The sequence below is a fragment of the Porites lutea genome, chromosome 10, assembly GCF_958299795.1.
Source record: "Porites lutea chromosome 10, jaPorLute2.1, whole genome shotgun sequence".
Taxonomy (NCBI): Eukaryota; Metazoa; Cnidaria; class Anthozoa; order Scleractinia; family Poritidae; genus Porites; species Porites lutea.
Genome location: NC_133210.1, coordinates 25,330,720 through 25,358,714, shown reverse-complemented (window position 1 = coordinate 25,358,714; position 27,995 = coordinate 25,330,720). Strand labels below are relative to the sequence as shown.

General features: G+C 39.2%; 1 protein-coding gene across 1 annotated transcript; it reads left to right on the top strand.

The window, feature by feature from the left end:
• Positions 1 to 307: 307 nt before the first annotated feature.
• LOC140949703 (scavenger receptor cysteine-rich domain superfamily protein-like) lies at positions 308 to 27,995 on the top strand. The gene is made up of 21 exons (XM_073398842.1): positions 308 to 399; positions 711 to 746; positions 3,418 to 3,723; positions 4,306 to 4,728; positions 6,416 to 6,736; positions 6,923 to 7,240; positions 7,734 to 8,072; positions 10,061 to 10,375; positions 10,737 to 11,045; positions 11,828 to 12,133; positions 13,053 to 13,349; positions 15,979 to 16,035; positions 17,523 to 17,878; positions 21,362 to 21,464; positions 21,843 to 21,878; positions 23,853 to 24,161; positions 24,308 to 24,619; positions 25,239 to 25,547; positions 25,676 to 25,975; positions 26,567 to 26,633; positions 27,698 to 27,995. Exons 1-21 carry the CDS (start codon positions 324 to 326, stop codon positions 27,993 to 27,995), a joined length of 5,193 nt encoding a protein of 1,730 aa, XP_073254943.1. The 5' UTR covers positions 308 to 323.

The window sequence follows — 27,995 nt, the reverse complement described above, 5'->3', positions numbered from 1 at the left end:
CGATATATATTCTTACCGGATGCATCATAAGATACTTGAATAACCTCCTTTAATTGATTTTGCGAACGGTTTTTCATTTTCTTTACGAAACACTGATTCTAGTGTGACCTTTTATTTCGTTTTGTTAAAGGACAAAAAACCGAAAAATCTCTTTTGGCATATCATGATTTAAATATAAGCAGAAAGTTATTACCTAAACTGACACCTGATCATTACACTCCTTTCATTGGATGAAGTTCAAGACTTAGCAGTGGAGTAAATGATGCGTATGCAAGTGTTGTTTTATTGCAACCGGCTGTAATGCTACGTCTGTGACCGGCCAAATGACAAGAGCGATGCTCAGAACAAACAAAATTCGCGACAACATCACCTTTTCGATCATTTTACTTCTATTTTCAGGTAAGAGGTGTTTGTTTTTTTCTTGCTAAATACAAGTCAAAAAGTGAAATCTAGTACTATTTAATTTCTATGTTCAAAAGATATTGATTGACGCCGCGACTCTGTTTTTACGCCTTCTAGTGGAGAAGAGATCGCTCAGTAATTTCCACTAAGCCATCCGAACCGCGCAGAAGTAAAAGCTATTTGCAGGACAAAGACGGTACATTAACCGGTCGGTAACTCTTAGAGTTCGGGGATAGAGCCAGTCACCTTCCGGTGACCTTCCCGTCTACCACCTGAGCTAATCCTGTACGTCATCAAATTCTTTTCAGGTTTAAAGTTTCTTCATGCTGAACGGAGCAAAGACGGTGGGTATCATGCTGATTTTGGGAGTAAATAACATATAGACTATTCACGGAAGTACTAGTATTCAAGACATATGATCAGTAGAAAGTTTTGTGAAAGCGGGGAGTGTGTTACTTTATTGGTTTTTTTCATGTTAATCGAGGATGAGCTCAATATGTATCACCTTGTCAAAATAAAATGCATCGCCTTCTAGCCTTCCAAACCTATGAATAGAGATTTTTTTCGACGGCTTAAAACTGGTTATACTGAAATAAAACTGAAAAATCTCGGCGGTGCTTTGATGTCAAGAATGCTCAATATACTACTCAAACCCACTTACACAGACAATATTTTAAACATAGGCACGTTAAACGTGCATGAGCTATTTTGAATGCTTCAGTGTAACTTTAATGCTTCGGTGTAACCTTACCAACAGTGATCAATCCACCTCTTTCATCCTAAATGTAGATTAGGTTTTTGTGCGAAATTGCGTATTGCGGTACAAAATGAAAACGCGAAACGCTCAGCTGAGTCGATCCTCAAGCTATATATTCACTTTCCTCTGTCTTTCCCTGTTACATCTGGTGCAAGTTAAACAAATCGTTAAAGTGAAATAAATTTCTACTCACCAAACGTTGATTAGAAGGAAAACTATAAGGTTTCCTCGGAGTTTCTTAAGCCAAAATGTGACTCATCGAATACTGAATAGTTACGAAATACCAGGATTTTTGTCATTGTGGTAGATGGTTGCATCATCACCATTCACGAGGTTTTCACGTGCGATTCTACTCAGTGAAACAGTCTTTAACTCCGACAACTTATTTCTTCATGTTTTAAAAGCTATTGCTTCTCAAAAGACAAGAGCCTTTTTTTAAGGCATTGGTTACAAAACGAAACAGGTCTTCATACGTCCAAGTTGCTATTTATCATTGTGAAAAGCCAATCTGCATGAGATGTACAGTCACACAGCTGGCTCGTGAAAGTGTCGGACTTTGCCCCCTTTCGCCGTTCGTACGTGAGGGAATTCGAGTTATCACACAGTAAACTAGCTGAGTAAACAGAATTATAAAAATAACTCACGCACACAATTTGCACGTGAAGGTGTTGGTCTTTGGCCCTTTTACAATTCGTACGTTAAAAAAAGGCTAATTCTTCACTAAAAATTTTCTCAAACGATTTTAAGAAATCACCTCGGCTTCATTATAACATCTGCAATTAAATTATGTTTCATGCAACGTCAAGGTTGATAACTTAACATTTATTAACAAACTTTTGTGAAACAGTCTTTAACTCCGACAACTTATTTCGTCATGTTTTAAAAGCTATTGCTTCCTAAAAGACAAGAGCCTTTTTTAAGGCATTGGTTACTAAATGAAACAGGTCTTCATACGCCCAAGTTACTATTATTATTGTAAAAAGCCAATCTGCATGTGATGTACAGTCACACAGCTGGCTCGTGAAAGTGTCGGACTTTGCCCCCTTTCGTCGTTCGTACGTGAGGGAATTCGAGTTATCACACAGTAATCTAGTAAAGAGAATTTTAAAAATAACTCATGCACACAATTTGCATGTGAAGATGTTACAAAATTTTCTTAAACGATTTTAAGAAATCACCTCGGCTTTACTACAACATCTGCCATTAAATTATGTTTCATGCAAGGTCAAGGTTGATAGCCTAACATTTATTAACTTCCAAGAAAATTATCAAACTGCCGAAATATATTTCTACTTATATCATGATTATTGTGTCAACTAGCTTCCTCCAATTTTATTCCCTAACGCCACTGTTTCTACTTAAGTTACGCATCTTTACTAAATAGAACGAAAAAGGTCGGTTGAACTTTGTAAGCGAGAGAATAATATTTTTAAAGCTTGTTTACAGGATTAACAATACTCGGTACAGCTTTCAAAAAAACAAGCTGCCTTTTAAACTTCTAAAACCACATTTTATAGGGCGCATACTTTCGAATAAAAGTCTATATCTAAATATCAATTATTGCTTCACTGGAAGAGCTTTGAAAATATACGATCTTTTATACTCTACCTTGAAGCACGTGAAACACAACTCATAAATACGTGCGTTAATACCGTTAACGATAGCCGAATTCGGTCAGAAATGTCTTGAAGTAGCTTCAACACTAAAATATGAACCCTTAAACAGCTGCATCACTGTACACAGCGTTTGAATAATGAAGATATTTAATATAATGTTTCCAAACACCTGTAGCCGTAATAAAAGACGAAAAAATTGTGAAGAATAAAGATGGCGGTCTCAAAGTGCCCTTGTTCGACCTTTACCAATATCATGTTTAAGTAGATGCTAAGATCTCATTGGTTCCTAAGCATCAACTAATAGTACCTTCAACCTTATTGGCTCTTGCAACAAAGATCCGAACATACAAAGTTACAAAGCCACAAAGATACATACACTCACACCACTGACATATGAGCTATTTTTTCAAAATAGCTCAAAAATCAGAAGGGAGCTTGGCCGAGTTAAGTTTCCCAAAAAGGTCTGGGACTGTTATTAAGGACAGCGAAAAACAAAATTGGCCAATAGCTAATCTGCGCGCGTCCCCACTAAGGATCCCAGAAACAAATACGTGCGGGACGCATTTTGGCTTCAGTCTCGTTTCTTAAGTGGCGAATTTTATGGACAAAAGGTGTTAAGTTAATTGAATGGTCATTTTGTAGTCGTTCGTTTGGTCAATGGTGGATACATCTCAGAGGGCCGAGTGGAAGTGTTCTACAATGGTATCTGGGGAACAGTGTGTGATGACGACTGGGACCTTAATGACGCCAAAGTAGTTTGTCGCCAACTTGGATTTGGAAGAGCTATAAAGGCATTCAAGTCCGCTGCTTTTGGACCTGGAAATGGAAAAATATGGATGGACGACGTAACGTGTACTGGCAACGAAAGATCATTAACAGGGTGTTCTCACAGAGGTTGGGGAATAGAAAACTGTGATCATGACGAAGACGCAGGTGTCCTGTGCTCAAGTAATTAAAACGTTATTTTTGAGTAATTAATGCATCGTTATACAGTCCTTCACGCCCGGGCCTTCACGCCGTTAAGTGAGTTTGGACGTAAATGTTTCATTGACATGTACGCAATTTGCGCTCCGCTTTCAGCTGTGATACGTCTCGGATTTCTACCTTTCTTATACATGGGCGCTAAAAGTACAGTTGATATAAAATACATTCAAGGTTTGAATTCGTAGCTAATGCCGACCCTCCCACGAGGTATTTCGCCAAGGTTTTGTAGTTGTTTACGGGGGTGATGGCCTTCCATAGGCCAGGCCACCTGGTTTCTGAGTTGCGTAGATCGTTCTGTACATTCATTTTAACTGAGATGCTGCCTACTAAAAGTACAAAATTTATGTCCTTAATGTATCGGGGGTTCTGCGCTGTCACAATTACCCTGCAATTTGCAACCGTATTCAGTTAAAAGATCACTCACAAAAGTGGTCTCGGTCGCTCATAAGAGGTGGTCCTGGGAATCATGCCCCTCTTGTTTAATTGATTAAAAGTGACATAATATAAGGAGAACTAGATGTTAGTCTTATCTGCTTTTCTCAATAGATGTCCGCTTGTTGGTCAATGGTACAGATTCCATCCTGCTAGGCCGAGTGGAAGTGTTTAACAATGGAACCTGGGGAACAGTGTGTGATGACTCTTGGGACCTCACAGATGCTAACGTAGTTTGCAGAGAGCTTGGAGTTGAACGAGCTGTAAAAGCACACGTGTCTGCGACTTTTGGACAAGGAAATGGAACAATATGGATGGATGACGTAAGGTGTACTGGTAATGAAAGATCATTGACAGAGTGTCGTCACAACGGCTGGGGAAAACAAAACTGTGATCATAGTCAAGATGCAGGTGTAGTTTGCTCAGGTGAGAAAGAAGGTCGTTTTATAAATGAAACTATGCGCAATGGCCGGGGTTGCCGCGGCAAGAAAAGTTTCGACCAAACGATTTACCATGTAAGCCAAGGGTACCGTATTGGTACTTAATTGGTACTTAATTTCGCGTTTTTCGCGATTGTAAATTAAAGAATCGCGAGATTAATTAAAGACCCGCGAATAAAAATTCAGGGTGCATTTTTTTGGGGAATCCAAATCCGAATTTCCGAATCCAAAAAGGAATTTTGCTTGTTTTTGGGCAAATCCAAAAACAGATCATGAATCCATAAAATCCACACTCAGGGTGGATTCTCCGGATCAAATCCAAATCCGGATTTTTGAGATTCAAAATCTGAGCGTTTTGGGGGGGAAGGATTTGAAAAAAGTATTTTTGACAAGCTGTTTTTCGAACAAAAATGGTACACAACAGATGCCGTACATGTATGACTTCTAACTGAACCTATGTTGATGGCGCTTTAATTTTGAGCCATTAATTAGTTGCATAAAATTCCATGTTTGTCATCTCAGTTCACATTATTCGTAGACTGTTTTTAAACCCTTACTTGTCATGTTTTTTGTACGTATGTAATGTCTGCTTACGCCGGTTTATTTTCCAAGTAATTAAAAAAAAAACAATTCATCGGCTTCAGTTTTAAATTCTTATAATCTTACAATCCTAAGGTGTGTATTCTATTCGAGAAACGTTTGTGTTTCAAACCGAAATATCTACATTTCGTATATTCATACCTAGCTTATGTTGCTTTTCCTTCTTGTCTTCGCCCCGAGGATCAGTTTGTTTTTTTTTTCTTTTTTTTTCTCATCACGAGGAGCACCAGGACATGCTGTTGTCTTGGTAAATGATCCTTTTTCAGATCTTCCGTTATTTTGGTAGGTGAAGAATCCATAAGATCTGAGATCACAAATCCGTTTTTGGATTCTCCCCGAAAAAACACACCCTTAATTCACAGAAAAAAAAGATTACTTTGTAACAACTGATAATAACAGCAACACATACAGGATATGAAAATACACAAATTATTTTAGTGGTTTACTGGTACGTTCAATGTACAGTTGCATCTTCTGCAGTGAAATAACGCTTACTTGCAAGGATTTTACATATGGGTAGCGAATCTTAAATTAGAAAGTTCAGACTATTTGAAAATAAAAAAAGAAAGGAAGTTGATGAAGGTTTAATCGCAAAATTTAATGTGCTTTTTTCATATTTGCCTATTGAAATCACGAAAATAAAAACCCCGTGAAATACGTATACTGCCTCGCCAAAATTTGCGAAATTAGGTACCCGCGAAAGTAAGGACTAATAACTAAAGGTAGAAGCTCGGAAACAATGATAATTTTTGTTGTTCTGATCGTTTTAGACACAGCAACAGACTAGAAAATTATCGTTTGTCTCGCAATGTACATGTCGTTTCCTCTGATGCACCATTCTCTTCTACTTACAACTAGTGGTTGCTGACACTGAATCAAGCCAGCGGGGACTATCATCCTATTATCCAGATCGTATCGTAGTGGAAATATGGAAATGTGCAGGGGAACAATCGTCCTTTACTAATTAGCGACGGTGCGAAGTGTTAGATTTAGTCAAACAAATTTCACTGAGAGGTGAAGTAACCGAGACAGTTTTTCGCTTGCATCATGTGACCCGTCCGATACGTACAGACTGCTCGTTCCTTGAAGTAATTATTAAAAGATAAGGGAAAGTAACCCTAACATTCTAAAGCTAAGCTCAAATTAACATAGCCTATATCTATCACTGAAATAAAATTTTTCAGATGTCCGGTTGCGAGACGGTGGTGACGTTACTCATCACAAGGGCCGTGTGGAAATTTATTACAATGGAGCCTGGGGAACAGTGTGTGATGATGGCTGGGACCTTGCGGACGCTAACGTAGTTTGTCGACAACTGGGATTTGAAGGAGCTTTAAAAGCAACTAAGTTGGCGGCCTTCGGAGAAGGAACAGGAAATATATGGATGTCTCACGTTCAGTGCACAGGAAATGAGAGCGCATTAAGGGAATGCAAACACAGAGGCGTGGGAGGACACTTTTTCTGTGGCCACTATGAAGATGCTGGAGTTGTTTGCAATTATGCAGGTCCTTTATATTTTATAGTTAAAATGGTCTTTTATTTTCCCTTTTGTTAGCAATAGCATAGATTCCTAACCTGAATTCTTACATTGTTAGAACTGGTGCTATCCAATGCTTCCAAGTTGATATCCTTCAGTTTTCTGTTTTAGCGAATTCTTAATATAATAATTCTTTCTTATTCTATCTGACTAGCACGTTTAGTACATAAGCCAGAGTCAAACAGTGAAGGTTTAGTGCAAGTTTACTACAGAGACGTCTGGCACTGGGTCTGTGCTGATCAGTGGGATAAACAAGATGCAGATGTGGCTTGCAGAATGATGGATTTTGATGGATCATTGTCAGCTAATTTTACACTTCTGGAGAAAAAGCGAAAAGGAGTGGGGGCGTGGCTGATTAACATGCAATGTTCTGGAAATGAATCTTCTCTCCTCTTGTGCGGCCATGACAGTTCAGTGGGATCACACAACTGTAAAGGAAAAAGAGAAGCTGGTGTAAAGTGCAAACCAAAGGGTAATATATATCTGAATAATGTCTTTGTATTCAATACCGATTAAAAAAATCAGGTCAAATATCTGTTGAAAAGAACGGAAACTCTCCCAGCGTGTCTTTGACTTGTCTTGATACGAAAGCATGCGGGACTTTTTGGCGGTGAAAGCAACGGCCACAACTCAGGTCCTCCCTCAAGGGAGTTATATTAGTAGCTGCTCCCTCTTGTAACATGAGCCTTGTGTACCTGTGCACACAACTGCAGAAATCCAGCCAAAATAAGAATCCACAAGAGATCTAGAGTTAGCAACCTGTCAAATGTACAAAACAAACAAACAAACTGGGTATACATGAAACTTAAGAGCCGAGCTTTCAGCCTCTAAAAAAAGGGTAACTGAAATGATAGGCCTTTATCAGGACGACATTGAACCACATAACCGTATTTTAATTTTCTTTTGTTTTCGATTCGGAGCCAAAACGACAAATCTAATTTTGAAAATAACTTGCTTCACAACAGCTCGTTTAGTTGGTGCTGACAACATGGAATCTTTCGGTACTGGCCGAGTGGAAGTGCTTTACAATGGAACTTGGGACCCAGTGTGCGGTGAAAGCTACTCAGATGATATCTGGGATCTGAAGCATGCCAACATAATCTGTCGTCAACTTGGATTTCCAGGAGCTCTGGTTTTCAGAACTGTTACAGCAACTGTCGGCAAAAACAATTCAGATCAAACAAAAAATTGGTTTAAAGCGCGAGGATGTGTGGGCAATGAAACGTCGTTAACAATGTGTCATCGAAGCGGGTGGTCGAGCTACTGTGGTAATAACAAGGCTGCTCATGTAGAGTGCATTGCAGGTGATTAACTTAAAATCCTTTGCGAAGACAATGAGTTAAGATATCCTTGATAAGAATATACGATCAAGATATTTCCCTCTACATTGTAATGTAGCCACTCAGGTACCGCACTAATATTTACTTTTGTCTTCATTCATGCATGAATTACCTCGCAAAGTTGGTTGCCCGAACTTTTAGTGTACTTTTCACATATATTAACTTTTATTGTTGCGTTCGATGTTAGAGGAACGCAACACATAATTTTGGGATTCCTGTGGCACTTGGGTGTCCTGTAGTGCTCAAGAGTGACCTTTTCAGGAAGCATTTTTTGTCGTACTTCTGCATTTTCTGCGCCATTTTGGATAATACATTTACTCCGAGTTCCTGAAAATATCACTTTCACTGCTACACGTACCTTTCTCTGCTAATATACCAGTCAAATCGAGCTGTAACTTCCTAGAAAGACACAAATAAATACAGGTAACACTATTTTGTGCCGTGAGGATTTACCCATGCATGCGTTTGAGTCTGTCAGTGAGTATATTTATATATTTGTAGTTTTTGCTTCTCACATGCACAAAAAATATGCACATTCTGGAATAAAGTACATATAAAGAAATTTACTCGCGTATCAGTGATACATATGTAGTGCTTTATCCTCGTCTGATAAATCTACGCAGGATTTGTTGATGAGACCATCTCGCCCGCCAAGAAAGTAAAATATGATGAACTGACCTACACGAACTGAAATTAGGCAGATGAACAGCTAGTTCGCATAATGCAAAAGATTTTTTCTGTTTCACATGTCGCTCCTATGATCATTTTCACTTCAAGTTGTGTCACGCAGGAAGCCAGGATTACCTTCGAGGTCATCTTGCTTTAATTTAAAGTTTGGAGTAATATGTTTAATTATCTTTTTCACAAAATAGGATTTATTGCGAGCTACTTCACATTTTGATCTACCATACTTGAAGCCGTTTACGCGAAGAGCATAGAAAGAATGTACACTTTGTAAAAAGTTTTTTGTGATCTAAGTTTCCCTACTTTAAAATATAATGCTTGATGGTATAAAGTTTAACGTGGAGCTATAAAGAAAAGTTATTAACTCGAACGCACTTATTAATCGGTGATTACCTGAATAGTATTTTTATACATGCTGAGATGCAATCACGCAAATGAGTTATAGCCAATCAGAGGAACTAACGCTGTTTTTATCACGTGAGAAAAATAGTAAGTCCAATCAGAATCGCAAATGATATCATTTCACGGGTGTGAAAAATAGGCGTCTAAATCAAAAGCCACGGAGGTGTGAGAGTCTCGTGCAAAGTTTCCCGCCTTTTATGGGTGCTTTCAGCGCTTCACTACTGCGACCTCTCTCGCGGTCATTCAAAGACAAAATTGGTTGATCATGAGACTATAAAGGAGAGTATTTTCTCTCGTAGACCTAGTGAGCAATTCAGTGACATTTCGGGCATTGGAAGAGAATAGCTTCCTTCATTTCATTGTAACGGAAGAAAATTGTCTGTAGAAAGCCTGCAAAAAGACAGCTTAATATATAATTTTGCCTTGTGTTATTCCAACCGGCTTTTCCACACCAATTGCCACTGATTTTGCAATCGATCATTTTTAACTGATTTAAAACAAAAAGTGGAGATAACTTGTGATTCCTGTGTTATTTATATCAGTTACCCCTGTTAAAATTTCAGTCTATTTTTGTCGAAATATTAAGTTCTTTTCTTTTTCTTTTTTTTTTTATTTGTAGCGGCTAATTTTAACATTTTAGCAATGAAAAAAGATTAATATAAAAGACTAGTGGCAGAATGATAAATGTCTCAGTGTATGCACATAATAAACACATTACGACATGGAAGGTGCTTTGTACGATATTCATCCACTTGTGTTTTTGTATGAAAAATGGAACAAGTGAGCGTAACTGGCGAACGAATGAGATTTCTTAATACACGGTATTAACTTATGCATAAATTCTGCACCCTTGTGTCCTTTCATAGCTCGTCTTGTCAGTGGTCGTACATCCAGTGAAGGACTTGTTCAAGTTTACTACGACAAAACTTGGGGCTGGGTTTGTGCTAATCAATGGGACAAACACGATGCTGATGTGGCTTGCAGAATGATGGACTTTGATGGAGCGTTAACAGCAGATATTTTGTACACAGAAAAGAAGAAGATTGGAGAGAGTCGGGTGTGGTTGAAGAGCTTGAGTTGCGTCGGAAATGAAAGTTCCTTATTTGAGTGCGTTCATGAAGGTCTCGGGTCACACGACTGTGAAGGTGAAAGGAAAGCTGGTGTACTATGCCGATCAAAAGGTGCGAAATACGACTGATCGGTAACAAAGATAAATGCGAGATTTAAATTTGTGAATCTACTCGTAGGCCAATACTGAACAAACCCTCAGTCTTCCAGCAGATAGGATATATGTGTAAATTTGCTTGTAGTAGTTTGACTAATATTGTTATTAAAAAAAATTCTGACTTCTGCACTATGCATTTAAAGTTTTTTTTAAAGTTTATTTTATATTATTTTTATTTTATTTTCCTTATTTTACCCTTATATCAGGCGAAGAGCCGTACCATGGATGTACTGATATTAAACCGTTATTATTATTATTATTATTATTATTATTATTATTATTATTGAAGTTGCAGCTAACTTTTCTTTTTTTGGCAGTTCGATTGGTTGGTGGAGATAATGCGACGTCACAAGGCCGAGTGGAAGTGTTTCATAGAGGAACCTGGGGAAGAGTGTGTTTTGACTACTGGGATTCAAGGGACGCTAACGTGGTTTGCAGACAACTCGGCTTCGAAGGAGCTTTGTCAGCGACATCGAGTGCGGCTTTTGGAAAAGGAAAAGGAATCTTGTGGATGGATAACGTAAACTGTGCAGGGAATGAGAGCTCATTAACAGAATGTAAACACAATCAAGGACCATCAGTGTACTGTAGTCGTTATGAATTCGCAGGTGTGGTATGCACGACAGGTAGGAAAACATTTTTCACTGTTTTTGTTTATTTCACGGTTACTTAGTCTCAATAGTGAGCATCACGGCAGAACAACTGGGAGTGCGCACACCGCGCTTAATGCGAGGGAAAGGGCCGGCCACTCTTTTTTCTGCAACGGTAAGCAAACTTTGGAATTGAGCTTACCTTTAAAATTAAGGACTTCTAGTTCAATTAATGTTTTAAAGCTAGTTTATACAGACATTTTCTGTCTTTTCAAGAAAGGCACAAGCAGCTGCCAACGTTTCAAACTTGTAGTTTTTAGACTTTTCCTATTTGTATATATGTAATTTCTAGCCTTATCCACTTATAATTAATTTTAATTTTTTTATATATTTTTAACATGTTTATATTTTTAATTAATTCCATAGGTGAGGGCCACAAGTTTATTAGTGTTTTTTCCCCTATTACGTATCACCCTCGTTTAAGTCCCAATAGTGACCAACAGCAATTTTCTCCTCACGATATCCATACATTGTCATGAGATGAGGTTATGAGAATTAATAAAATGATCACCAAAGAGAAAATGCTTTGATCTTTCATCAAATTCCCTTAACTAATTCTTAAAGGAAATGTATAGAGATCAGATTGGAGAATTTGTATGTGGATATTGGGGCTTAAATAAAGTTTGCTTGATTGATTGATTGGTTGATCAAAAATTGATTTAAGTAATCAATGTTACTGTGATCATTTACATTTAACTTCGAAACAAAGTACTTGACTGTACACCTTACCTCTCATTCTTCTTTTCTTTTTTCGTCAGCTCGTTTAGTTGAGGGAAAATCTCCTCGAGAAGGGCTGGTACAAGTTTACCATAACAACACTTGGATCTGGGTTTGTGCAGATCAGTGGGACAAACACGATGCTGATGTGGCTTGCAGAATGCTGGGCTTTGATGGATCACTGTCTGCGTTTTATGACAGAGAAAAAACCATTCAGGCGAAACCCACAGCATGGCTTAATAGCATGCAATGTACTGGAAACGAAAGTTCTCTCTTTCTATGTGAGCATGGCGGTTTGGGAACACGTAACTGCAGGGTTAAAGCTGGTGTTGTATGTCAGCCAAAGGGTAAGATAAAAGCACAAAGAAAAGTACTGGACATTTAGAATTTAAAATTTATTGTACTAATACTTTTAAGACGCACAGTGTGATTGTGATGTATTGGAAGACCGTATTGCCGGTTGACAGACATACCTCATTTAAATACTGAATTTGTTACAGCAGGTTAATAATATTATTGTTATTTGAAATCAAGGTGAATAATGGCAGAATGCCGCGGGTAAGTACTGCTGGTGCCAACATTCACCAAGATTTCAAAGAATAATGATTAAGTTTATTTACTACGACAAAATAATATTCATCTTCGCAAAAAAAACAAAACAAAACAAAACAAAAACAAAAACAAACAGTTTCAGGCAGCCTTCATACATTTGCTGCCATTTACCAGCTAATTCACTGCCGCTCTAGGCTTGGTTTAAGTCATTGATCGAGTGAAATGCATTATAAAATACAGAATTTTGCACTTTTTGACTCCAAATGTCGACATAATGTAAGAAACGTGAATATAGTTACTTGCGGTATGGATTTAGCGTGGTCATTTGCGTTTTGGTAACGTTTTAAATCGCTTGAAGTAAGCTTCCTTACGTTTTCTTCTCGATATTTGTAGCAAACTATGGTCAGCTATAGCATCAACGGTTTCCAGTAATTCAAGCGGATGTTCTTTTAATGGCAACTTCGCAACCGTCCACCGCATAATTAAAAATCTGGTTAACAGTTTGCTCGGAGCAGTTTGCAAACGTTGCAAGCAAACTTGAAGGCTATCAATGGCTGCACTTAGTCTTTTTTCGCAAGCGAACTTGTTAGCGAGTTTTCTTGTTCTTTTTGCTCTGTTGAATTGCAAATCGCTGTATTTACCCCTCCCATTCTTAAAATAGATAAATAAATGAATAACGATAACATTTAAAATCTTTCCTTCCTTTAATCACAGTTAGATTGGTTGGTTGGGGTAATGTTGCATCTCAAGGCCGAGTTCAAATGTTTTTCAATGGATCATGGGCAGGAGTTTGCGGTACCCACTGGGATATAAAGGAAGCCAACGTGGTTTGCCGTCAGCTTGAGTTTCAAGGAGCTGTGGCAGCAGCTACATCGTCGGATTTCCCAGGAACAAAATTGATGTATGGAATTCAGTGTGCAGGAAATGAGACGTCATTAATACAGTGTCGCCACGAGATTTTTAACGGCTCCTACTGTTTATACAAGGAGGCTTGTGTAGTATGCATTTCAGGTACGTTCAGCGTAGAAATAAAGGCTGTGTCTTGCTGATCATGTTTTCCAAGAGAAGAAGCTGTCCTCTGGTACTGCTGCCACTACAACGGACAGTAGTACTACGAGACAATTGCGTTGATTTTTTTCCTCTTTCGTCTATAAACAACGGTCACACACTCTTGGATAACTTATTTATTCGGCTCTTTTAAGGTGACGTTACACGAGACGATTTGCAACGACGATTTTTAGCGCGACACAGCGTTGCAACATTGTTGCGACATTGTTTCGAATGGTTATAACATTGTTCCAGCATTGCAACGCTATGCTACGCTAAAAATCGTCGTTGCGAATCGTCCCGTGTATCATCACCTTTAGTAGCAAAATGAATTTGATCTCATCATTATAAATTTTAACAATAAAAAGGATTCTTTGCCTAGCCTTGAAAAATAACCCTTTTTGAAATAGTAAAGGACCTAGTATTGAACCCTGGGGAACTCTACAGGAAAACTTTTTTAGTGCCGAGACCGAGCATCCGTAGTTTTTCCAGCAAAATATTACCGTCAGATCTTTCGAAAGCGAAAACATTACAGCTGTGTCTTGGTACTATTGAAGTACCGTTGATTACAGGAGTCAAGCCAAGCAGTGGCAGTAGAATCTAACGATCGTAAATACGTCTTATTAGCCTAGTTTGACGCCTGTCAAATGACAGTCAAATCGCGTGTCCTGTTCTTTTTTCCGGTCTCCCAAACAGGAAGCCATATAAGAAACTAGAAAACTCGGTCCGTACTAAAAATTACGGACCGAGTTTTGTTTCCATCGATTTATGGCGAGGGTACAGACGAAGAAAAGGAGGCTAATAAGAAGTTTCTTATATGGCTTCCTGTTTGGGAGACCGGAAAAAAGAACAGGACACGCGATTTGACTGTCATTTGACAGGCGTCAAAAATGAAAGTTGTATTGGCTCAAGAAAACAATAGCACATAACAGAAAGTAAAAACAAATGCACCCTACTGAAAAAGTTTACTCGGTCAAAACTAAGAGCACTGTAAGGTTTAGCTCGCCAATGTAACACTGGAGCACTTTGGAAACTGGACTCCATGTCTGCCTCGAAGTCGGTTCTATCTTTACTTCGTTGGTCTTTGTAAAAAAAAAAAAATGAAAAACACTGCAAATAGCAAAGACGCTTGTAAAAGTAAGTTTGTTGCCTTTGTCGAAGGATTCGCTCGTTAATTTTCTTTGGCAAAACGTGTCGAATCTCTGCTAGTCCATTCTCGTCTTTTCAGTTGTGACCTGCGCTAAAACTTTCAGACACTGACTAGAATTCTCTCTAAATTTACGATTCACTTTCTTCATCAACTTCGTTCTCATTAAAAAAAAAAGCTAGATTAAAGGCTTGGTTAGCTGCACAATGGCCGTTTAGTTTAAGAATTTTGGTCTGTTTAGTAAGTTATGGACCGCAAATTGAGCAATCACGGGACGAGAACAGACTTAGCCATATAACAAGCCAAATTATTATTATTTTTTAACAATAAGTTATCACGAGTTATTTATGGAGTTAGGGCTCCTTAGAGTTTCAGTTCTGGTATGCTGAAAATGATCAATTAAGCACCCGCCCCATGTAATCAAGGAAATTTTGTCACTAAGCACTCGCCTCGTGTAATCCGGGAAATTTTTTCCCTGCAGAATCAAATATCTTTTCGGCCCCAAAATCAAATATTCAAATCAATATTCAAAGAATAAAAGGGCGGGTCCTAGCTAACAAACCAGTCCATTTTTGGTTAACTGATAGTTTTATAATATGACCTGAAAAACTATTGAAACCTCGATCTTTAATGTAAACGATAACAGCTTTCCAGGCCCATTACTTAACGGGACTTAAGCATCCTCCTCCTCCTTATCATCATCATCATCATCATCATCATCATCATCATCATCATCATCATCGTAATTACCAACAACCATCATCTTGACTATCATCATTCTAATCGTAATCCGGCGTCATCAATGGCAGGAGCGTTATTACCATCATGTCGTCGAAATCATCATCATCGTCATCGTCATCATAATCGTCGTCGTCATCCTTATCATTAGGGGCCTTACGCAACGACAACGACGACGGAAGTGAAAACATCACTAAAAAAATGAATTTGCATCCTTTCAAACTTTATTGCGTCTCTTTGGAACCGCTCAATTCGTCAAATGTAGGCGACTTTTCCTGGAATTGAATTCTTAAGGGCTTTATCCATGTTCAAATAAGGAAGGGAAAATTTGTCGTAGTAGGTCCACGTCCTCCATAAATCGTCGCATTGGGAGGTGTCACGTCGTAGTTGTGCAGTGGACGTCAAAGAAATGTACTAAAAAGCGTGATGTACGTGTAGAGGTGTTGTTTTGCTCATGAACCAACTGTTTTTGGACGTTGTTGTTGTCGTCGTCGTTACTTAAGGTCCCTATTATCGCCGTCATCATAGTCATCATCATCATCATCATCACCATCATTAGCATTATCATTCCAGAAGATTCCGGACACTTAAAATCAACGCCTTGAAATTAATATCGCCAGCGTTAACATCTTCATAAATATTTAGTATTTTTGTTATATTTGTATTCCAAACAATGATTAAAATTCCTTATCTACGTTTCATTCTCAGATTCTGAAACAGACTTTTCCACGAATTTTCCAGCCGTAGAAAGAAAAAGATTCAAAGGTAAAGTCGATCGGATCTCTTTATTGGTTAAGCACTCTGGTGTCAGCACCTACACTCAATGGCCTAATTATCTGCCCTCCCCATCTCGTCGTTACTGTTAAGGAGCTCCTATTTTTGTTTCTCCATCCTTACAAAGACAGGTGAAAAACACAAAATCTGCTGGTACTTGGAATGCAAGCCAGACTAAACGGATCTGTATGTCTCGTCACTGAGTCATGTCATCATTATTATCATCACCATATTCACCAACATCGTTATAATCACTATTATCACACTGCGTCAGCAGTCGTAGCAAGGCAATCATCGGGGAAATTAAAATAGGGAACTAAGGCAAAAACGATGGCGACGGCTACGAAAACGTTACTTAAAAAGTGATGTCACCCTGCTTCAAACTTTATCGAGCCTATTCTCTCTCATTCATTTCGCCAAATCTTGCCAATCTTTTCTGGAGTTGAATTCTAAAAGACTGTATCGAAGTCCAGAAAAAGAAGAAGAAAGTCGTTGCCTTGTGTTCACGTCCTCAACAAAACGTGAAAATAGGCATTTTCACGTCGTAGTCGTGCAGTGACGGTAAAGAAATGTACAAAAAAGCGTGATGCACGTGCAGAGGTGTTGTTTTTCTCATCTTAACCTTTTGCTCTTAAGCCGTTCTCGTTGACGTCGCCGTCGTCGTTGCTTAAGCTCCCTGATGTAACTATGGCGACGGTTACGAGACCGGTAAAAATGCAATAGGCTTTGGCCCCGATTACGTGAAAAAAAATTGTCCAGGGTAGAAAGGTCACTCACCTACCCGAGCTATTCTGGGCGAACCAACTTGTCATACATTTCCTTACAGAACTCGACTAGAAGGCTAACCCCCCTAGCCGGGTTACCCTTCAGTTCGATGGCGGAGTCACTCTCCTAGACCGGCCAACTTTTTCTCCATATCAACTCTTTGGTTGCCCAGCCGGGTCAACTTGTTAAAGGTGATATCCTCATGTAGAGCATCTGCGAGCGCTGTTGGCTCGCGCAAAGGGGTCACCGCCGTCGTGTGTGGTAACACCATTTTATGGACTAGACCAAGCGTTCACTTGCGTCCTGGCCTGCCGGACACTTAAAGCTAGGGCCCTCTCAGCTTCCCTCTTTCACTGCTTTTCACTGATCTGACAAAGCTTCCATTTTTTTGCAAATTTCGCAGCTACGTGCAAACCTGGACATGTCTCCTGCGTGAACGGCTGGGTCAAGACCAATAAAATTAAAAGAGGTCGGCCGGTATTTTATGGACCAAAACTGTCGGAGGAGGCTTGTCAATAGCGTACATCATGGCTTTGACATCATCAATTGCAAGGGTTTATCCTCACTTGCCGCTCCTAATACAAAGGGCATTACTAATATTGCTGCTTTTATTCTTATATTACACGTAAAAGACGTATCGTTTTGACGTTTTTTATGAAGTTGACCCCGCTGTTGTAAACATGGTCATAGTTCCAACCTCTATTTTTTCTCAGGTGGCACAAAGACACATATTCAGCAACTTACAGTCACTGTGATTGTCTTGGGCATTTTACTTTCCGTATCTCTTGTGGGCACGGGGTTTGTGAGTTGGAGGCTCTGGCATCACTTACATGGAAAGAAAGAAAATACCAGGAGAGACAAACAGGAAAACATTGAGATGGTTGAAGAGAACAATGCTGTTTCTTATTCAAGAGAAAGAGGAACACCTCTGTATTCTGGGATTTGTTCTGTGGCCTCTGTGGAAAACCTTTATCAAGGGCTGCAGCACATGAACGCATTTTATGAAAACGCAGATGTTGCCCAGATGAAGAAAAAGGACGAAAATGAAGCTTATGAGAACGTTGAACAGGTTCGTAGGTTCATGCGTCACTTTAAAGAGAGTAAGCCTTTTAATCTAGATTCCCTGGATGTGAACCCCTTTAGATCTCAAGGAGTGGAGGAGTCTGGTTATTTTTGGGGGGAGATAGGGTTGATTTGAGAATAAAAGAAATTCGGGGTAGAAAAAGGTTTACACATAAAGTTAAACTGTTAGTTCGGTAATGAGCGCTTTGGCACCTTGTTGCGGTTAGTTGGCAAAATTAACTGTATGCTTCCAGTTTAAGCCAATGGGAAGACAGATATAGATATTGAGCACGCTGTGTAATCTTAAATAGATTTAGCCAAGGCCAACAGCAAAGCTCTCTTGAAAACGTTCTGAGAAAGCGCTTTCTGAAGTAGAGTTTTCTGAGCTTGCGATCACTTGAATACCACAACTGGTCAGCGGAGAACTTTAAGAAAACAAGTCACATGGCTCTTGCGTCACCTTAATGATTTGTACACCTAAGCCCGCGATACATTCATTGTGAATCATTCATTCATTGTGAAACTGCATGGTAACGGGTACCCTAGTTGAACAGCTATTAATTGATCATAAGATGGATGTTCGAGTTAAACACCATTTGCATATGCCGTGGACTTTAAAGACAGCCAGACATTTCACATCCCCTAACATGATCGTGTGGACGTACGGACTATTTGTCAGAACCAAAATTTCTTGGATGCATAGATAACCAATTTTTCGTACCCATGGTGCTTTCGCTGCGCCCGGGAGAGCTTCGGCTGGTAAAAGAAATAAGTTTGCATAACCGAGCAATTTGACCGGACCATAATCACTGAAAACCGAACGGAGAAATTTTACAAACTAGATCCATTAAACTGTAATCCACATAATTACAATTTTACAGTTTTCAAAGTTGTGCGAGAGCTAAGATAATGAGTACGATGTGTATTACCTCACGCTTTCTATTAATTAAGTTATTTAAGAGTTTATAACTCCTATTTGTCGTTTATGTAAGTAATACAGACTGTAATGCAATTTATCATGTCGCGGATTAGAGGACAACAATACGTGTCCTTTTACATTATGATATGAACGGTAGGTTTTGGACGGTTAGTAAGGTAAAATTGACCGGTTTTTTCTTTTCATTTGCAGGCCTCCGGTTACGCGTATGCAACGGTTTCTCCTCAACTGCCAACAGCGCTTTACCAGACTTTACAGAAAGCTAACAAACTGAATAACAGAAAATGATTACTTTATACTAAGCAGAGATAAAAAAAATGTATTCCTCATTACAAATAGGAGTTATTAATAAGCGATTGTTCATCAGAGCCCCTCGGCTTTATTAATATGACATACATAATGTTTAAAAGCTTCATTAGCGACTGAGCTGGTCCTCATAATTGACAACTTCTGAGGCTCACTTGCGAAAACGTCTTCAACATAATAGTCCGCTCGCTTTTATAGCTAGAACTTTTATCTTATTTTAAGATTTATAATTACTCACCTTGCGGCCATAATACAAATGATTTACCTGCTTCAGTGAAGTTCACAAGATTACCAGCATGTGCACAAACGAAAATTAAACGAGAAAAATTCGTCTTGAGTGCCATTGCACTTGAGCGCGCAAGTAATAGAGCGAGATTTACTTAATTTTTCCCGCTATTCCGAATATGGTATTGCTGTTGGTAATAAATTAACCCCAATAAGTAACGCAGCATCTTGACTCATCTTGCTTGTGTTCTTTGTTCTCTGATTCTTTTTTAACTGTTCCTTCCTCTCCTTTAGAGACAATTTTTTTGGAAATCGCAGGCGCAACGTGGAATTATTTGTGACCGGATATTTTAACCATCTTACCGCAGATTGTCAGGGGCACCCAACGACCGTTTTCTGGGAAATGGCTCGTTATGCGTCCTGGATTGTCATATGCTAATCGCAAGGGAGGCAAATGGCCGCTGGACTTTAACGCCTTGGGCAAATGTATGCTATGAATTCCTGAACCGACCTAAGCCTCTCACCCCAACTGCGATAAAAAACAAATCTTTTGGGAAAATTCTTTTTGTAAAAAATAATTACTTTATAAGTTTAATGGTAACACTTCGTCGTTTGTGGTAACAACATTATTACTTTGCTACAGCGTTCATAGCTCTCATCATCGGGTACCTTATACATACATATAGGAGGGGGGCGTTGGGATTTTCGGTTTTTCGGTTTTTGCCATTTTTCTGCGTCAACTTCGGTTTTTCGGTTTTGTTGTCCGTTGCGGTTTCCGGGTTTTCCGTTTTTAGCATCTGGTTTTCGGTTTTTTGGCAAAAATAAAGCGGTTTTCGGATTTTGGTGACCGATGTGCTTTTTTGGTTTTTCTAATTTAGAAGGAAGTCAAAGACAGACTTGTACAAGCTCACAATGTGGTTTTTGTGGTTCTGCCGCATTATCAACTGCCTTCAAGTTACATTTTTGCTCTTACGAGCATTTCATTTAGAGATTTACCTCTTTTGTAGCATATGATCGGAGGTCTTTCAAAAATTGTTTTCAGAGGACGCTGATTTTCCTTTAGACTCCAGTTTATGTCATCAATGTCTTCTTAAGATCTTGTACCGCTTGGTGATATGTTGTAACGGAAGGCAATAGTGTCTCTTTACTTCTTTGCTTTTGTTTTAGCGCCGATATTATATAAGTCAAAGTTTACGTTGACCTCCGACAACGAGCTTTCTATTATGTTGTTTAGGATACAAGCGACCTTGGAGGCCTTGTTTAAAGTTCGCAAGCCGCACCCCTCAAATGTGTTTTTTTAAGAGTTTGTTCTAAGTAATCTTATTGCTTTGCCTTTTTAATAATGAAACCTCTTTTTACCGCCGGAGGGTGGCACGGGGTAAAGTGTCAGTATATTGAAAGGTTTCAGTCGGCTTGTAGATATAGTGGGTTTTGATGTTCAAAAAGTCAATTTAGTCAATCCAGGTCAAACCGCAAAGTGGGATTCTGGATTTTTAATGGCGGTTTACACCTGGAGAGCTTTTTGCGGACGCAAAATTTCCCCTAATGTCCTCTATTGCTATCAATCGAGGATCTTTGCTGAATTCTCTTGGAGGATTCTAGGACAAATATGTCTGTTTTACGACCATAGCATCCATAGACAGAGCTGATACTATGATGACACATATATTAGTACCTAGAATGATCATGTCCACATATCACCGACGTTTGAGATCTAGACCAGGGTTTTGTGAACTGAATTGAGCTGTGTAAATCTTCGGTTTTGATGGTTTTGTATGCGGTTTTCGGTTTTGATCGAAATCTATCGCGGTCTTTCGGTTTTGGGTAATTTTTAGTTAGAGCGGTCTTTCTGTTTTTTTTTTTTATAGACCCTAACGCCCCCCTCATAAAGCGTACTGTTTTTCATTTTCTCTATGTTACAATCAGGTATTGGATGACGTTCAAATTTATTGACACATCATCAAACGGCTTTTTAGTAGTAGACTGGCTCGATGTTAATGCAGCGTGTTTGGCTCATCACAGCTGTTATGCTTAGTGGGTGACCGGCCAAGGACAAAAGCGATGCTCAGAACAAACAAAATTCGCGAGAACATCATCTTTTCGATGATCTTACTTCTATTTCCAGGTTAGGGTGTTTGTTTTTTCTTGCTAGTCGGATACCCCTGAAATACTAAAAAATTTAAGAAGAAAAAGTTTAAATTCCATTACGCGTCAATGTATTTACCACGAGGAGATTGAGGACACCATTTTTGCGTTCTCTAGTGGAGGAGAGATGGCTCTAACAATCCAAACCAAGCTAGACAGACAAAAAAAGGTCATTTAGCCTACGTGTAGCCGTACCTTCCCCCCGACGAAGGGAGGGTGCGGCTACACGTAGGCTACAGTATACATTAAGCCGGTCCGTAACTCTTAGGCCCAGGGGATCGAACCCGTTGGCGACCTTCCTCGCTGCCAAGCAGTCTCAGTGTTTCACTAATCATGAGCGTCGTCTCATTCTTTTCAGGCTTAAGGTTTTGGCATGTTAAAGGGAGCAACGATGGTAGGTATTAAGTTTATTATCTGATATAACATATAGACTTGGCATAGAAATACTATTCAAGACCTTTCAGTGATCAGTAGAAACTTTGACACAGAGACCGGAGTGTGCTGCTTTATTGGCTTATATCATGCTCCGCGCCGCCAGAAAAAGTGTTTTTAAAATAGAGTCAATCGAAGACGAGTTGATATAATAATACTACGTCACAATAAGATGCATCAACTACTAGCCTTAAAAGTTTTAAATTAAAATAAAGCCGGTTATTCGACAGCTTAAAACTGGTTATAAATTAGTTGTCAAAAAATGCCCTTACAGACGGTATTAATCTCGAGGTCCATATTGATTGTCCAAAACAATGGTCTATTAAGTTAGGCTTCGTTTAAATGATATCGGCTGAAGGAGAATTAATCCTTAATCGAAGAATAAGCGTCAGTATTAATTTGCTTTACGTTAACTGAGAATTTAACCTGTTTAACGTCTTAATTTGCCACTCCAGCGGACTAAGACAGTTGTATATAAATTTTCAGGCAAGCAATATGCACGGGGTTTATTTAAAAGGTGCACTGAACTATGACGGATTTTTTGTCCTAACGTTTTCGGTTTTAACGCGATAGCTACGAAACCTTTCAGGAGCTCCCTAACTTTCAAAGAAAATCGCTTCCAGTGAAAAATTTGCCACTTGACTAAACTTCTTGGTATCAACTTTCATTCATATAAAAAGTACGCCAAATTGATTTCAGAGAAACCTTTGAAACAGAAATTATCAAGAAAGTTATTCAGAAGAAATTGTTCTAATAGAACGAGCCATCAATTCGACTTTTCGGGACAATTCAAGACAGTTCCATCCTGTGAAAAGCAAAGCGATCGGGAAGCCATTTAGTCACGCTTGATGACTCCGTCCAGGAGAGAATATATGAGACAGAAAGGGAATCCTAAAGTTAATTTTAGAGGTCGTAATTAAACGGAAGGCTAATTCCTGGGACGTCTGCACAATGTGCAATTAATTATCTGAAACGTCTTTAAGTTCACGCGCGGTTGCCTCCATACAAACAATTAGCGGCAATTATTCAATGAGGCTGAGTATGAGCTGGCGAATTATCTATGGAGATCGAGGAGGGTGCTGCCTGCTGCAAGGCCGGATAAGGCCGAAAGGGGCAACAAAATAATTAAAATAAATAAGTCTTAGTTTAAAAACAAGCTGAAACATGCTTATCTCATCGATGCTAAGTTCCCGTCTTCATTTCCAAATTTGTTTCTCGGCAAGTTCTGGAGATAAAAGGATTCTCCAAATAGCAAATGTCGCCCGTCAAGTTGTGTTCTTCCTGTTTTGGCTATTTCTTCTTCGCAAAACGTGTGAAATATCCTGCCATTTTGTATTGCTCTAAACAACGCAGCGTCATCCACAGGGTTTCACCTCGGTTACCGTCCATTTTTCTGGCAGTTAAACCGTACTGTTGACGTCATTCTCCATATATATATCAAAAATATCTTCCAAATTTGGTCAACGCTACCTCGTTATGATGAAATAGTCGTGGGATTTAAGCCAGTCAGAAAAGGGCAAATATTTGAATGAATAATAATGCATAATATTGTAATGGCGACTGTTGAATTCTCTCTTGACAACACCGAATAAAAGTTTGCGAAATTCTCCGGAAACCAACCTCTGATTAATTTAAAGCGTTAACGGACGAGCCATTCACGAATTGGTCTAAAAATAACTTTGCAAAAATGTACATATCACAAGGGCTAGACTGGGCGTTTTTCTCTCTGTTCCATTATCCTCTCTTGGTTCCGTTTCAGTCCACAATGAGGTTTTGAGTTTTCGTGTCCAGCAATGTCGTACTTTGTTTTTTTTTTTTACACGAGGTTTGCTTTTAACTTTGGGAGATAGCGTAAATTTACTAATTAACTAATAAAAGATCCCTGACTTCTGCACTTTGCATTTAAAGCTGCAGCTAACTTTTCTTTTTACGACAGTTCGATTGGTTGGTGGAGGTAATGTGTCATCGCAAGGCCGAGTCGAAGTGTTTCGTAGAGGAACCTGGGGAAGAGTGTGTTATCACCACTGGGATTTAAGGGACGCTAACGTGGTTTGCAGACAACTTGGCTTCAAAGGAGCTTTGTCAGCGACATCAAGTGCAGGTTTTGGAAAGGGAAAAGGAGATATATTGATGGATAACGTACATTGTGCAGGAAATGAGAGTTCGTTAACAGAATGTGAACACTCTGGAGAACCATTAGTGTACCTTTTTCATAATAAAGACGCAAGCGTGGTTTGCAGGACAGGTAATAAAGATGTAAACAACTCCCATTTTTTTTATTGCAGTTTAACTAAGCAATGTTACTGCACGATTATTTACACTAAACGTCCAAACAAAGCACTTATTAAGTTTACCCCTGACTCTTACGCTCTTCCTCTTTTTTTTCGACAGCTCGTTTGGTTGAAGGAAAATCAGCCCGAGAAGGGCTGGTACAAGTTTACCATAACAACACTTGGGGCTGGATTTGTGCTGATCAGTGGGACAAACACGATGCTGATGTGGCTTGCAGAATGATGGGCTTTGATGGAGCGTTATCAGCATTCCTGTACAGAGAAAAGAGAAGGACGAGAAAGAGCAGGGTGTGGTTGAAGAACTTGAGATGCACTGGAAACGAAAGTTCCTTATTTGAGTGTTCTCATGAAGGTCTCGGGTCACACAACTGTGAGGGGGAAAGGAAAGCTGGTGTGCTATGCCGATCAAAAGGTTTGAAGGGAACAAGACAATTAAAGATGTTAAATAGGATTTATTTCTATCTACTAAAGTACAAATGTTCTGTTAGGAATTTACAAGAAAACTGTTTTACCCATATTCGATTATGGTTGTACAGTTTAGGGAGAATGCAGAATGCGCTACGGTTGGAGCGTTTTTAGAATCAAGCAATGAGTATCATTGCTGGTAAGCCTTTGCGAGCCAGCACTCTTTTCTCTACAATAGCGGAAAAAAACAAAATTTGTCAGATATAAGATCAGAAGCATGCATTATATTGCTAATCACCGGTTTATACTAGCTGTTCCTTTGTGTTCAGCTCATCGGTTTTTACCAGGATAAATAATAGTAGTAATAATAATAACATTTTTGTTATTAGTAGTGGTGGTATTATTATCTTTATTATTATTAAAACCACTACGTTAGGTAGTAAATTAATTTGTGAATGTACTCGTAGGCCATTATTTCCAACCCTTCCCCTGGTAGTGATTTAGTTTCTTTATGAGATCGGACCCATGCATAAATTCACCGAAGTAGTTTGACTAATTAACCAGAAAGTCTCTGATTTCTGCACTAAAACAATTAAAGCTACCGCTAACTTTTCTTTTCACGACAGTTCGATTGGTTGTTGGAAGTATTGTGGCGTCGCAAGGCCGAGTGGAAGTGTTTTATAGTGGAACTTGGGGAAGAGTGTGTTATGATTTCTGGGATTTAAGGGATGCGAATGTGGTTTGTAGTCAGCTTGGCTTTGAAGGAGCTTTGTCAGCTACATCAAGTGCAAGTTTTGGAAGGGGAAAAGGAAATTTATGGATGGACCACGTAAACTGTACAGGAAATGAGAGTTCGTTAACAGAATGTGAACACTCCGCAGGACCACTCAAGTACTGTCGTCGTAATAAACTCGCAGGTGTGGTTTGCAGGACAGGTAAGGTTAAAACACTTCAGAATATTATTATTTTTAACCAAAAAACCTTATTGATCATGATACTAAACTTTAAAAAATGAACTAGAACGCGTATCCTTGATTCTCGTGCTATTTTATTTTTCATTTAGCTCGTTTAGTTGAAGAACGATCACCCCGAGAAGGACTGGTACAAGTTTACCACAACAACACTTGGATCTGGGTTTGCGCAGATCAGTGGGACAAACACGACGCTGATGTGGCTTGCAGAATGATGTACTTTGATGGGTCTTTGTCTGCGTTTTCTAACAAATTCGGACCGACAAAACCTGTTGTATGGATCAATAAAATGCAGTGTACAGGAAACGAAAGTTCTCTCTTCTCATGTGAACATGGTGCTTTGGGAACTCATGACTGCAAGGATAAAGCTGGTGTTGTATGTCGACCAAAAGGTAAAATAAAAGCAGAAAGTAACTTAGCCATAACGACAAAAAAAAATTTTATGAAATATTTCATATTTTATCAGCCATAAAGGTACAGTTAACACTAGGCTGTCTGTCTGTCATCACGCTGTTCAGATCACACTCCGCTGGTTTAAACCTTCTATGGAAAAACAAAAACCATCATAATTTTATATTTTTCCTTATGGCGTTCCTTCTTCAAAAGGTAAATACGTTATATGCGTTTCTTTGTTTGAACGTTCTGAGTTCCAAAAACCTTCTCTCTGGGTAATAAAGTGTGTAAACGGGGCAACGACCGACAAACATCAGCTACATAGATCGGAAATTAAACGCTGCTTTAAAATTTTTGAGGTCCGTTTACCTTCAAAGACCATATCGGTAATGATTTTTTTGTATTTTCAAACGTTCTCGCCGATAAGACACCAAGTTCACTCAAGTTATGCCATTCTGCTTGAGTCTTCAAGATCACGCCTTATCCAATCGCTGAACACCCTGATCAGATTGCTAATACAAGAGGATCGCTGTACGAACATCCTAGCGCGTTAATATTGATTCAAAATATTTCGCCTGCCATCGTTTCAGGGCCAGGGCGCGTCAGCCGAGCTGCTTGGGCAGGAAGTGAACTCAAGAAAATGGCGAAAGAGTTTAAGTATCGATGGGGAGAGAGATGGCAGACTAAAATGCTTGCCAGACTCGCTTTGAGGAACTGCTCATGGGTTTGAAGATCAGCTCCAACACGACACTCTCGATTCACTTTCACATCATTGACGCCCTTGATCTGCGCACTTTCACCTTTTTTTCTATTCAGTAACCTTCACTCACATGGTTTTTTCTATAGTTCCAGGAAGGCTATGTTATATGAACCCACCTATGGCTTCTTTATAGGCTTCCTTGTCATTACCACTTTGATAATGTATTTAGAATAGTGTAATACTATATTATCTTTAATGTATTATAAATTTCTTGTATATTGTTGTTGTATTTATTTAACAATTAGTCGCCGAAGGCGACGTGAATATCGGCGATTAGTAAAATCCAATTAGTGGTTGTCTATTATCAATGCTGCGTTCTGATTTGTTGAGCTACTACTAGGCTATATGTTATAGCCCACTAGTAGCGCAAAGCGTTGGCTTTTTGGCGGCAAACAAGGCTTAAAGTCTAGCTTTAACTAGCTAAAGTTGTTTTGTCTCGATATTTTTGACCAGCTCTAAGTCAGTAGCCCATTTGGCCTTCGGCCTCAAGGGCTATTGACTCAGAGCCCATTCGGGCTCGAGGAATAATTGTTAAATAGTCACCGTGACGAATTCGAGGTGACTATTCGGCGATATTCACGTCGTCTGACGCGACTAATTGTTTTAGTATAATTCCATTGATGATTATTCGAGAAAATAAAACTATTGATCAATTCCCAACTCCGAAACATCAACAAATCTGGCGGCCATTTTGAAAACTGCTAGCCTTCAATGTTATAATCACCGCGCGGTGATTATATCGGGAAGAATTAGGAGCGAAGCTCCTAGCCAACCATAGCACTGTGTCATAGCGCTCTATTTTCGATAACCATCAATGTAATTATACTAAATGTGGTTAATGGCAAAATAACTGAATGAACACACACTCCGGCATTGCTGTCCTTGGGTTCCAATGAATGGTAAATAACTGCATTGATCCTTAATATTTTTTTATTTTGTTTGTTGTCTTTAATACAGTTAGATTGGCTGGTTGGGGTAACGTTACATCCCAAGGCCGAGTTGAAGTCTTCTTTGAAGGATCCTGGGGGAGTGTCTGCGGTTCCGGATGGGATATGAAGGAAGCCAATGTAGTTTGCCAACAGCTCGGGTTTCAAGGAGCTATGGCAGCAGTTACATCGGCATCACGTTTCTCCTTCAAGTATAGCGCTCAGTGTGATGGAAATGAGACGTCATTAACGGAGTGTGACCTAACGCCTCAATCCTGGTGCTGGCCTGAGAGGGCGGCTTGTGTGGTGTGTATTTCAGGTACATACAAATAA

Coding starts and splice junctions, on each gene's coding strand:
- LOC140949703 (XM_073398842.1), top strand. CDS start 324: ATGACAAGAGCGATGCTCAGAACAAACAAAATTCGCGACAACATCACC. Junction 4,729..6,415: donor AAGCCAAGGGTACCGTATTG/GTACTTAATTGG, acceptor AAAATTTTTCAG/ATGTCCGGTTGCGAGACGGT. Junction 21,465..21,842: donor GATCTTACTTCTATTTCCAG/GTTAGGGTGTTT, acceptor CATTCTTTTCAG/GCTTAAGGTTTTGGCATGTT.